Source organism: Eubalaena glacialis, chromosome 5, assembly GCF_028564815.1.
Source record: "Eubalaena glacialis isolate mEubGla1 chromosome 5, mEubGla1.1.hap2.+ XY, whole genome shotgun sequence".
NCBI classification, from domain to species: Eukaryota; Metazoa; Chordata; class Mammalia; order Artiodactyla; family Balaenidae; genus Eubalaena; species Eubalaena glacialis.
The window spans coordinates 52860403-52872450 of NC_083720.1; the positions used below are offsets into that span (position 1 = coordinate 52860403).

At 43.9% G+C, this 12048-nt stretch overlaps 1 protein-coding gene across 2 annotated transcripts in view; it reads right to left on the reverse strand.

Moving 5' to 3' along the window:
• Positions 1–2404: 2404 nt before the first annotated feature.
• SEL1L3 (SEL1L family member 3) overlaps positions 2405–12048 on the reverse strand; it is a 99860-nt gene continuing 90216 nt past the window's right edge. For both annotated transcript variants that reach the window (XM_061191294.1, XM_061191293.1), the window contains 3 exons: positions 11789–11891; positions 11634–11706; positions 2405–3549 (listed from right to left, as the gene is read on the reverse strand). In XM_061191294.1, coding sequence (XP_061047277.1) covers positions 3410–3549; positions 11634–11706; positions 11789–11891 — 316 coding nt within the window. In that variant the 3' untranslated portion in view covers positions 2405–3409. The remainder of the gene's footprint in view (positions 3550–11633; positions 11707–11788; positions 11892–12048) is intronic.

The following is a 12048-nucleotide window of genomic DNA, read 5'->3' on the forward strand; positions in this document are numbered from 1 at the left end:
TTACTTGTTGGTGTAGGAAAATACTATTTTTTTCCCCTTTTTTTTTTGGCTGTGCCACGTGGCTTGCAGGATCCTAGTTCCCTGAACAGGGATCAAACCCGCGCCCTTGGCAGTGAAAGCATGGAGTCCTAACCGCTGAACCACCAGTGAATTCCCGAAAATACTATTTTTTAATTGACATTTTATCCTGCAACATTTTTGGGCACTTTATTGGGACTTCAAATGACTCACAACTTGGCATTTCCCTCTATCAGAGAGTGGAAAGAAAGACTACCATTTTCCCAGCTCCCGGGAGCTTTAAAGTGATTAAGCAGTAGATGAATTTGGGGGTCTCTCTCAAACTTGCCAAAATAAAGTCATTATGAATGAAGAGAAGCAAGTCCAAAGCATGGATAATAAATTCAAATACCTACGTGGGCTAAGTTTAAACAGCAGGGAATAGTGGAGACTGGGGCAAAGCAGAAAGCACAAGCTCTGTCTAAAAGGAGCAGACCTGCTCAGCTTCAGCTAATTCTTACCATGCAGCAATGAAAGCCCAGTTTTTTCACATCTGTAGATTTTTTTAGGAAAAGCCTCAAATCACTGATTTTAAGATAACAACTTAATCAAATTTTTAAAAATATTGGCTGGACCAAAGAGATCACATCTGTGTGCTAGCTCTGTTTCACATCTACAGGGCTGCACCCTCTGGTCTAAGAATGTCCCAAGGGGAGGGGACAATATTTAAGTCCTAACCCCCAGTACCACAGAATGCAGAATGTGACTGTATTTGGAGACAGGGCCTTTAAAGAGATCATTAAGGTAAAATGAGGTCACTAGGATGGGCCCTGATCCAATAGGACTGGTGTCATAAGAGCAGGAGATTAGGACACAGACACACACACAAGGAAAGGCTGTATAAAGATACTGGAAGAAGACAGCCATCTACAAGCCAAGGGAGAGGCCTCAGAAGAAACCAGCCCTGCTGACACCTTGATCTTGGACTTCCATTCTCCGTACTGCGGGGAAATGAATTCTGTTGTTTAAGCCACCCAGTCTGTGCTATTTTGATATGGCAGCTCTAGCAGACTAATATAGTTGTGTTCTTGTAAACAGATTCTGAGTGCAGGGCTGTGTGTGAAGGTTTACAGGAGCAATGTCAGGAAATCCCATGTGAAAACAAGGAAGGCGGAATTGGGCAGAGGGAGAAATTGAGCTATAATGAGTGTGCCACCAAGGTGGTGTTCTGGAGCTGGGATGGCCCTTCAAGGACTGTTCCAAATCGAGGAAAGGGGCCTTTGGTTTCCTATATCAGTCATTGTCAAGGTGAAGGAGGGGTGGTTATTTTGCCCCCAAAGAACACTGGGTAATGTCTGGAGACATTTTTGGCTATCACACCGGGGGACTGGGTGTGTGCACGTACACTGGGGCAGCCGGTGCATGCACTACTGGCATCTAGTGGGTAGAGACCAGTGATGCTGCTGCCATACATCCTAATGCCCAAGACAGTGCCCACCTCCCTCCGCCACCCCGCAATGAAGAGCCACCTGGCCCTGAATGTCAATAGTGCTGAGATTGAAAAAGCCTCCTGACATCAACAAGCACTGAGCTGCTCTGGCCAGGATTTAACCTTGGGCAGACCCCTGCTGCTGATGGCAGCACCCAGTGAGGGGTGAAGCTGTGAACTTTCAGCAGCCTTTGCTCCCAGCAGCTGGGGAATGGGTGAGTTTGCCATGAAGAGGATCTAGGCAGACCAAAGAGCACTTGATCTGGCCCCTCAGACTTCTCTTTCTAATAACGATAACAACCAACCACGTTCAGGGCGCTGTCCTGTGAGTTTTACATATGTTATCCTCTTAAGCCTCACGAAAGGCCGAAGAGGTGGATTTTATGGCCCCTATTTTGTAAAACAGTAATCCAAGACTCAGAGAGGTTAATCACTCACCCAAGATTACTGAGCTAGTAAGCTACCGAACCAGAATTTGAATCCGGGGCTGTCCGACTCCAAAGTCTGGCTCTTTCGCAAGCAGGAAGGACAACCTTTCCTAAAACAAGAGCAGTATACATAGCATACAGAGGAGAAAGAGGATGGGCCGCAGACTTCACCCAGAACTGATAGAAATCCAGCCTTACAACAGCCAGAACCCTGAAACAATGGCTGATACTGTGCAAACATTTCAGGGGCCAGACCCTGAGCTCGGGCTTACTGGAGAGAGGCCTCCTGCCACCTCTCTATCCGGAAACGTTAATGGTTACCAGAATTAATCCCTCTGATGAGGGGACATTTTTTGCCTCCTTGAGGAGAATGCATGGACCTTAGGACTTTGTGTGATGACAACAGTAACTATGAAAAAGGAAACAGTAACTCTGAAAAAGGAAATAAAGACACTTCCCAGGAGACAATGGTATAAAAATAATTTTTATTTGCTACTGTAAATAAAGTAGTGCAAAGAGTAGTTTGGACCCACAGTATTGCAATTTATTTACTACCTTAGCAGCATACAGCGTAGACAGTCTGCTCTTCCTCTTCCTCCCTCTCTATCCGTCCCCCCCCCACCCACGCATACACACACACACACACACACACACACACACACACACACACACACAGGCCCCTATGCAGACGCAGGCAGGCATAAAGGGTGGGGAATGAGCCTGTGAGCTAAAGGCTTGTTTCCTGCGCATTCCACTGCTGCCAGTCTATTCTAATGGGTAATTCATGGAAAAGACTAGACTTAAATACTAATAATTTTCTAAATGTTATTTTATGGATTGCAGTTGAAAGGTAAACGACATCCAACAGTGTCATTAAATGATTCGGAAGCACTACAGCCTTAGAAAAATTCAAGGAGAAAAATGTAAACCCAATTTACAAAGCCATCGCCTTCCCTGTATTTCCAGCCTTAACCCATTTATTTCAAGGTGCCTTAGACTTGCTGGGTCTTGGATGTCAAATGGGACTGTCCATGGGACTGCGAGGAGGAGGGCAGTGGCAAACACACATACCAAATATTATCTAACTGGTAGAGAAGTCACAATTTTCTGTTTTTTAATAAAAGGGAATGAACAAGGGGCTAAGATTCTTAAAATACATCAGTGTATAAGGATTCGGATACGCCACAAGGCACACTCTGCCTCCCCCATACACACAGTCATTAGAAATGGACATCCGCAATGACCCACTTAACCTCCCCGACATGTCCCTGTGATCAGGATACACCTTGTATTTGTTTGATAACCTTTGGTATAACCACTGTCTGCTCTGGGTATTTCTTTGATTTAAAAAAAAAAAAAAAAAAAAAAGACACCAAGTGCAAAATTCACATCCAGTTGACAAGACATTTAAGGTGTATAATGCCCCAGCCCCAGCTATCCAATACCAGCTGTTGAAAGGATTCTCTCTCATCTGGAGAAACATGGAGTGCACAGTTCACCCACGTGGCTCCGGGTTATTCATGACGGTGGGCTGGTCCTGAGCAGAGGCGTCTGCAGCTGGAGTCACAGCTGGACTTGCAGTGGGGGCAGTAGGGTCTGGGGGGGCCCGGGCTGGTGTCGGATGGGAACCGCTGGCTGCAGAGACACATGCACAACAAGTGCTGAATATTCAAAACAGTACGTGCAGGACACACAACCACACCTAGACCCTTGCAAGCCAGGAGAGATGCTTCTAGACTAGTGGTCCTGGCACTAACTGGATGAGCAACTTTGGACCCATTATCTAGGTTCTTTGGACTTTGGTGTCCCCTCCTATAAAATGGCAGGTTGAAATAGATGTGCAAAGATCTCTGGGACTCTAAGTCCTGCATTTATTCTGTGACTTTACAGGGGTGTGTAAAAGAAAGAAAGAAAGAAGGGAAAGAAAAGAAAGAAAGAAAGAAAGAAAGAAAGAAAGAAAGAAAGGAAGGAAGGAAGGAAGGAAGGAAGGAAGGAAAAGGAAAAAAGGAAGAGAGAAAGAAAGAAGGAAGAAAGAAAGAAAGGAAGGAAGGAAGGAAGGAAGAAAAAGAAAGAAAGGAAGGAAAGAAAGGGGGGGAGAGGAAGGGAGGGAGGGAGGGAGGAAGGAAGGAAGGAAGGAAGGAAGGAAGGAAGGAACTCCTTGGTCTATGTTTCCTATGGTCATATCTCTTTTTTTTCACCTAGTATTGATGCAATGCAAGCTATGGATTACACCAATCAATCAGAAAGAGTGTTGGTTTTATTCACATTCTGATTCCATTTTGATGATATGCCAAATTTGATTTAAACTGAATTATTTAAGTAACTGTGTATACATTTTGGAAAACATAATTACTAGGTTTAATTGTTTATCAATCTACCTTTAGTAAGGAGGTTGAACCACCATAAAGGTTAGGGAAGCTTATAAAGTTTTATACTTTATGTCAATAGTTTTCAAGTGCGGGTAATTTTGACTCCCAGGGGACAGTTGGCAATGTCGGTAGACATTTTTGGTTGTCACAACTGGAGGATGGGGTGCTACTGGCATTTAGTGGGTAGAAGCCAGGGATGCTGCTAAGCATCCTAAAATGCCTGGGCCAGCCCCCCTCCCGAACAAAGAATGATCCAGCTCCAAATATCACTAGTGCTGAGGCCCACACACCTGCTTTACATACTAAGGCTGACAAGTATCCTGTCCATAAGATTGTGGGCTCTGGGACCCGGCTGCTCTGCCCTTTATCAGTTATGTGACCTTGGACAAGTTACCTACTCTCCTTCTGCCTCTAAAAAATGGAGAAAATAAGAATATCTGTACCTTATTTTGCTCTTATAAGGATTAGATGAGTTAACGTATATATGGTTCTTAGAACACTGTCTGGCTCGCCTAGGTACTCAACAGATGTTAGCTCTTACTACTAGTGACCTGGTTTACCATGGAAGTGTGCTGATTTATCAATTTCTGGGGCCTCGCTTGCAGGTCTGATGAAGGAGTTGGGGCGTTTGTTTCTGGGATGCTTATAGTCCACTTTTAGACCCCAGTAGCCTAGGAAAATAGCCAAAACTTTGAAGCCAGAAAGCCCAGAGTCACATGGTCCTTACGGTTACCAGCTGAGTGATCTCGAGCAAGTTACTTAACCTCTCTGAGCTTCAGTTTCCCTATCTGTAAAATGGCGGTACGAGTTTGCAGAGGTGTGTGACGTACAGCTAGCACAGTGGCCATGGTTTGTGCGAACAATTGCTAGTTTGCCTTTAAGCAGTGCTCTTAAGCTCAGCAGTCCTTGAGTCTTATACAATTTTCAGTAGGTGGGACCATTTTTAAAGGTCCCCAAATGCCCATCCTGAAATGTATCGACTTATAGAAGATGCCATCACTTGTTGACCATCTGACTTCTAGATAAGCCCTTCAAGATTTTCACCTGCAAGAGGCTATACTAGGAAATTCCGGAATGGGCTCCAAAGCCTCTGACCTTTTTGAACATGTAAAGGAATTCTCCAAGGAACCCCTTCCAATACAGAAAACCTTGTGAATCCAGAGACTGTTCTGAAAGACCAGGATAGTGGTAGCAGTGGGGAGGGGACCCAGGTGTTGCATAATGATGTGACGCTTCTAGGTCAAAGCCATCACTCTGGCAGGTGATCTAACCGCGGCAGGGACCATGAGACCCAGTGATGCGGTACAAAGACCATTTGCTGGAGTCAGGAGACCTGTTCTGGGCAAGTCTCATTTATCTACCACTAATAGGTGACTTTGGGGTAGATACAGAATGGCAGACATTTCAGTCCTAAAATGCTTGAATCTCATAGGCTTTGGCTTCCTCATCTGTGAACTGAGGGGCTTGGATTAAATGGTGTCCAAGACTTCTTGGGCCCTAAGAGTTATCTTTCTGATGATTCTCTGAGGAAGTTAATGAAGTACTAAGGCACGTATTTTTCCTTTTCAAGCTCAGGGAAATGTTTAAATCACCATGGTAACAAGATAAATCAGCAATCAGTTTTCTGATTAAAACAAAAAAAGTGCCACTGTGTAAATGTAGAAGGAATGCATAATTAGCATCTCCACCACTGAAATCTTCTTGTCAGAGCATAACAAAAATGCTCGATGTTTCGGCAGTAAGTTTGTTATTATCCACGTGATAACTCTCCCATTTCCAACAGCGGTTTGCAATCACTGGACAAACCCAACAGCCCGTCATAATTTTAAAGTGGCCTCTTTGTCTCCGATCACCTGGAATCTGTCCTAATTTGATTACCGGATTAGAATCAAGGTAATGAGGAAAATCAGTGTGCTGCTTAAAAAATTACAGAGTCTATTCCTGAGTCAAATAAAAGTGATTTTTGGATTATTTGCTGCTTGGGGGACCATTTTCTGTATATTAGTGGGAATAATAAAGAGCTGGCCCTGCGCTGGCAGACTGCAGCCCATGGGCCTCAGGTGGCTCGCTGCCTGTTTCTGTGTGGCTTGCAATCTAAGCATGGTTTTGCATTTTGAAATGGTTGATTAAAAATCAAGAGAAGAGTACTATTTCGTGACATGTGAGAAACATATGAGATTCAAATCTTCATGTCCACGGTAACGTTTTATTGGAGACCAGCCATATCATTTGTTTTCCTGTATTGTCAATGGCTGCTTTTGCACTATAATGAAAGTTGAGTAGTTGTGACAGAGATGGCCCTCAAAGCCCCAAATGTTTATTATCTGGCCCTTTACAGAAAAAATTGGTCAACCTCTGTTGTGGACCATTGCAGGAGAAATATCTGCTTGCCAGTTGACCAGATGGGAGCATAAAGGAAAGACGAATAGGAGAGAATATATTGGGTGAATCCAGAGATAATAGAATATTTACAAAGATGAAGGGGGGGCGGTAAGGAGGTGAGGGAGGGAAGCTCTGGAAATCATATACTATGAATAAGATCTAATTTACTTCATTTGGGCCTCTGGATCCAGCAGGGACCCGTCCACGTATAAGATCCATGTCATTTAAACATTTCTTATGAGTAAAGATACCGGGAGGGCACCAAGGGTAATGAGATAGGAGAGAAGTAAAATCTCACCATTAAATCACTCTGACTTTAAGGCTGCTGCTTTTTGCATGAATACCACTTTGTGACATTTTACTGTAATTTTAGTACCTCATTAACTGGAAATGTAGAGGACAGGAAAAGAGTAGGAAAAGGTTGAATTAATCTTGTTCATATCATCTTACTCTTTTTAAAAGACCACTTGGCTAACCACTTAGGCAAAAAGGATGAGTTGGCTTAAATTATGAATGTTTTGAATAGGCTGACATTGGTTTAAAAGGTGACCACGTCATGCCCAGAGCTGGTAGTTCTGCAGATCTTGCTCTATACTGTGTATTCTATTTAGACATAAAGTTTACACTAACACGAGGAAGGCAGGACTCTCTCTCTGAAGCGGTCTTTTACATTTTCTCCCTCTATTCTTCCCTTTACCTTCCGCCAGGCAGCCAGCCAGGCTCCATGCCTTTTCAGTCTCAGGGGAGATTTGTGGCGGGGACAGAAATGGAGATGGTTCTAGACACACTTTACTTTGGGATTTTTTGTTTTTCCAAAAGCCTGGGTCCATTAAAGCAATTATGCTTGGCATCCTTGACAGGGAGGGGGAGAGGGAAAGTGCTTTAGAGATGCAGTGAGGCAGGGAAAGGAGGTTTCTGGAGTGTGGGAAAGTGGCTGAGCCTGGCTGTGGGTGTACCCCAGCGGAGCTCTCACCTTGCCCTTCAGCAATCTGAGAAAGGAACACCTGGCAGAAAAAAAAGGCTAAGGTGCTCAGCTTTGGCAAAGACAATGGGACTTGTAGGTGACCCAGAAGCTGCAAAGCCGACGGACCTGGAAGGATGGCGTAGGCCCGGGGCAATGTGTATTCTGCTATCAGACTGGTGACCATCCGAGTGGTTAGTGCTACCAAAAACCCAGGGACCTTTGCACGTCCCTGGGAGGCATCAGCTTCAAGAAAGACTGAGCTGCCTGGTAGTATGCAAGCTAGGAATCAAAAACAAGTTCCCTCAAAGGAAATAAAAGAGACTTTTTTGCGTACGTAATATTTTTTGTGGACTTGTTTTGGTACGCTAGCTAGACTAGTCAGTATTTTTGTTCAGCTGTTTTTTAAAAAAGAGTTTTATGTTTTAGAAAGAGTCTAATAGCATAGAAAAGCATGGTAGGCTCTGGTAGTGGTGTCTGCTACTTACTGAGGTAAACCAAGCTCTTTAAGTGTAGGCGCTACCTGGTGTCAGCGTGCTTTAATTGCAAGTAAAATGCCCTAGAGGGCATTACTCCTTAGGAGCTACCGGGCTAACATTTCTTGAGTTCTAAATACTTTACTCAGTGTTCTCTCATTGGGTTCTCTCAACTACAATACGACATAGGTGTACTACTAATTCTGCTGTTTTAGAGAACAGGAAACTAAGGCACAGAGAAGGTCCCTCCCTTGCCCAAGGTCACACAGCTAGTGACAGGCCAGCACTTAGCGGTCTGTGCTGTTAGCTACTGTCCCACACCGCTAGCCTTCTGAACGCAGGACAGTTTCCTGTGGCAAGTGTGGTGAAGTGTTGACTACATATCACAAAGCATATAAACTCAGGAGGAAAATGAAGGTAGTTGGAGCTGAACGCAAAATGGATGGACAGCTCAATTTAAAGGTTTGGCCATAAATCATTAGTTTTTAAAAACAACTGACTGGAAAAAATGCAAATCACAAAATGACAGAGATCCCTAACTTAGAGCACAATCCCCCTACCCAGCACCTTAAGGGAGGCTCTTAACTCTCAAATCCTGTCCCTCTCTACTCTGGCAGTCAGCATCTAGGCTGCGTTCCTGTGCCGGCTTAACCATGGCCAGGGTTACCACCAGCATCTACTACATCCGTCACCTTCCCACGGGGTGGCTCATGGACCTCAGGCACCAGCTCCTCGGAGAGACGCCCGCTGTAGAAACTCTGCCCGCTGAGGGGCCCCTGCAGTGCTTCTCTCCTGCTTTTCTATGCTTCCATCCCCCTTGCCTCATTGTCCAATCACTGATGGAGTACCCTCTTATTTCAAAGTCATTGACAAATTTGCACTTATATGGAGGACTTTAAAAATACGAAAATAATTTACTACATATTTTAATTCAACACTAGTCCCAACGGGGCTGGTATGTACCACTGAAGGGGCACTTTTTGGAAATATGTGGAGACTCCTTTTTTTTTTTTTAACTTCTACGCCCTTACGACTCTAAGTGTGTGGAACAGCATCGTGAATGTAACCTGAAACCTTGTGAGAAATGCAGGATCTCAGAGGCAACCCACAGACCGACTGACTTAGAATCTGCCTTTAACCAGATCCCTGTGCACACTGAAATTAAGAAGCACGGGGCTAGAATTTACATATTGAAATACATATTATTTTATTATAATTACTTTCTTTTTATTTCTCCTTTATATTGCTGTTTAGGGCATTATTTTTAAAACTAAGTGTGTAGGCAGATTACTTGTCATTCATGTCAAGGTACCAAAAAAATGTGTTAAAAAATACATCTTATGTAAGGGGACAGTGGGTCAGAGGCAGATGGTAGCCACTGTTTTAGAGTATCATGAGTGTGAAAAAGTTCAGAAGTCTGCTTCCCTACATCCTTTCACGGACTCTATTTTGTGATTTGGGGCAGACCACGGCATTCCTTTAGCCCCATTTCTTCATCTGTAAAATGAAGGGCATAGAATTAAATTATTTTTAAGATCCTATCCAGACTTCTCCAATGCTCACTGAAGGGAAGAGGTATGTACAGGAAGAAGCAAGTGAAAGAGTTTGAAAAAAATGAAAAACAAATGAGTGAAAGAGCAAAGGATACATAGGAAGGGGAAAGTATATCAAAAGGCAGGAGGGACAGGGAGATGGAAATGTGGAGGGACTGATAATGAAGCTATGGAAAAAGGAAAAAAAGACGACTTCTGATAAAAGCCATTCCGCCAGCCCATGAATTTTCATGGCTACCAGCTGGCATAAAATCATAAAGACAATTTTCAGCTCCTCTAACGGAATTGCATTTGTAATAATCATAACAATATTTCTACAGAGTAAAAAAGACAAAGATAATTTGAAATGGAAAACACTGACAAGATGCAAAATAAATGTGCTATACCTGGTAACAAATTTAGGGATGGGACAGAATTTGCATGAGGAAAACTTATCAGCCGGCGTGCTCCAGGGCATCAAACCTGGAAGGGCTTTTGATGGTTCCTTGTTAACCTCCTCAGGTAAATGGGGGAAAATGACTCCGTATTAGCCTTTCGGAACAGTGGCTTCTGTCTCACCATCAAATCTGTGCTGAAATGCACTTCTTTTGTTTTTCATTATCTGCTACACAAATAACGGCTGTGCCGATGCTCAAATGCCATGTCCAGCCCTAATGTATCCATTTGTGAATGTCCCTGTTGGTCTTCGTGAGTGATTCTGTCCTTCTGTAGCTTCCAAGATGGTTGGGAATTGGAATTCTCCCCTGAGAGATGTTTGCAAATTTGAGTACCTACTAAGTGTGAGATCATAAATGATGGGACCAAGGCCTTCCTCTGACTCAGCTTATGGTCTCATAGGGAAGATAAACATGACAGTTAACATTATTGAGAGGGTTTTATAGGCCAAATAAATACAACAGCTAACACTGAACTACAGTAGTCATTTTGGTGTCATGTGTATTTTTCTCACTGAACCCTCCTAACATCCCTGAGAAGTAGCTACTATTATAACTTTATTTTATTGATGAGAAATTGGGGGATCAGGAAAGTGAAATAACTGGCCATAAGTCACACAGCTAAAGAAGAGCTAAGCCTGGACTCTAAACCTAGCTAGAAAGGACCGGGGTGCCTATCTCCTTAACTACTGCCCTACACTAGCTCAGAAAAGAGATGGTGACTAGTGGAATCCACACTAGACTAACTGCTGGCTCTATTGTCCCCCCCGGCCCCTCCCTCTGAATCTAAGTGGCTGGGTATTTTTACTCATCACAAGTGCTTGTTTATCATCCTACACATTTGATTCCTCGACTGGGATAAATAGGAAGACTTCGTGCTGGAGGGGGCCTCAGAACTGGGTTTTAAGACACACAAGGTATAGTTTTGATAGCAGGTGTATTTTGAATGGGAGAAGACATTTTTGTTCAATTTCTTAAGCATCTTATTTAAAAAAATCGTTGCTTACTTTGAAAAATGTAACGATAATTGGAGCCTTCCATCAGCCAGAGATTATGAGACAGCCCTAGGGGTAACCACCATGTGAACGATCCTCCTAACGAAAGGAAGTAGAATGGCTAAGGAGGGAGAGTGTCATTTTTCTAGTAAGGAAAAAGAATCCCTATTTTTTTTTTTTAAGATTTTTTTAAAATTAATTAATTAATTTATTTATTTTTGGTTGCATTGGGTGTTCGTTGCTGCGTGCGGGCTTTCTCTAGTTATGAAGGGCAGGGGCTACTCTTTGTTGTAGTGTGTGGGCTTCTCATTGTGGTGGCTTCTCTTGCTGCAGAGCACGGGCTCTAGGCGCACGGGCTTCAGTAGTTGCAGCACGCGGGCTCAGTAGTTGTGGTGCACGGGCTTAGTTGCTCCGCAGCATGTGGGATCTTCCCGGACCAGGGCTCGAACCCGTATCCCCTGCATTGGCAGGCGGATTCTTAACCACTGCGCCACCAGGGAAGTCCCTCCTACATTTTTTATATTGCCCTGGCTTTTTATAAATCTTTACCTGAGACAGACTGGCAATACTGCACGGTCCAGGCGATCAATGCAGACAGCAGGAAGGTTCCCAGAAAGTAGATCTGCGAACATCCAAAGCACATGTCAGATGACTGACAAAGGGTAGGGACCATGAGGACAGGGCTGAGGGGAGACGGTTCCTACCAGGGCAGAGTGCAGGGTGGCACCCCAGATAAGCCGGAGGTTAAGGTAAAGCCAGGCCAGGGAACAGGGGCTGAAGGACTCCTCGCTGCTGTGGCTCCAGCACCTGCAGACAAAAAGCACAGTGTTGCCAAACTTTGGTAGCATTACTTTTGACCGATATTTGCAGATCCTCAAACCCACATCCTTCTGCTTTCGGTCAAATGAGCACATGTAAAATGAGAGAAAAAAGGAATAAAACCAGTTCTGAGGGGTGTGAGACT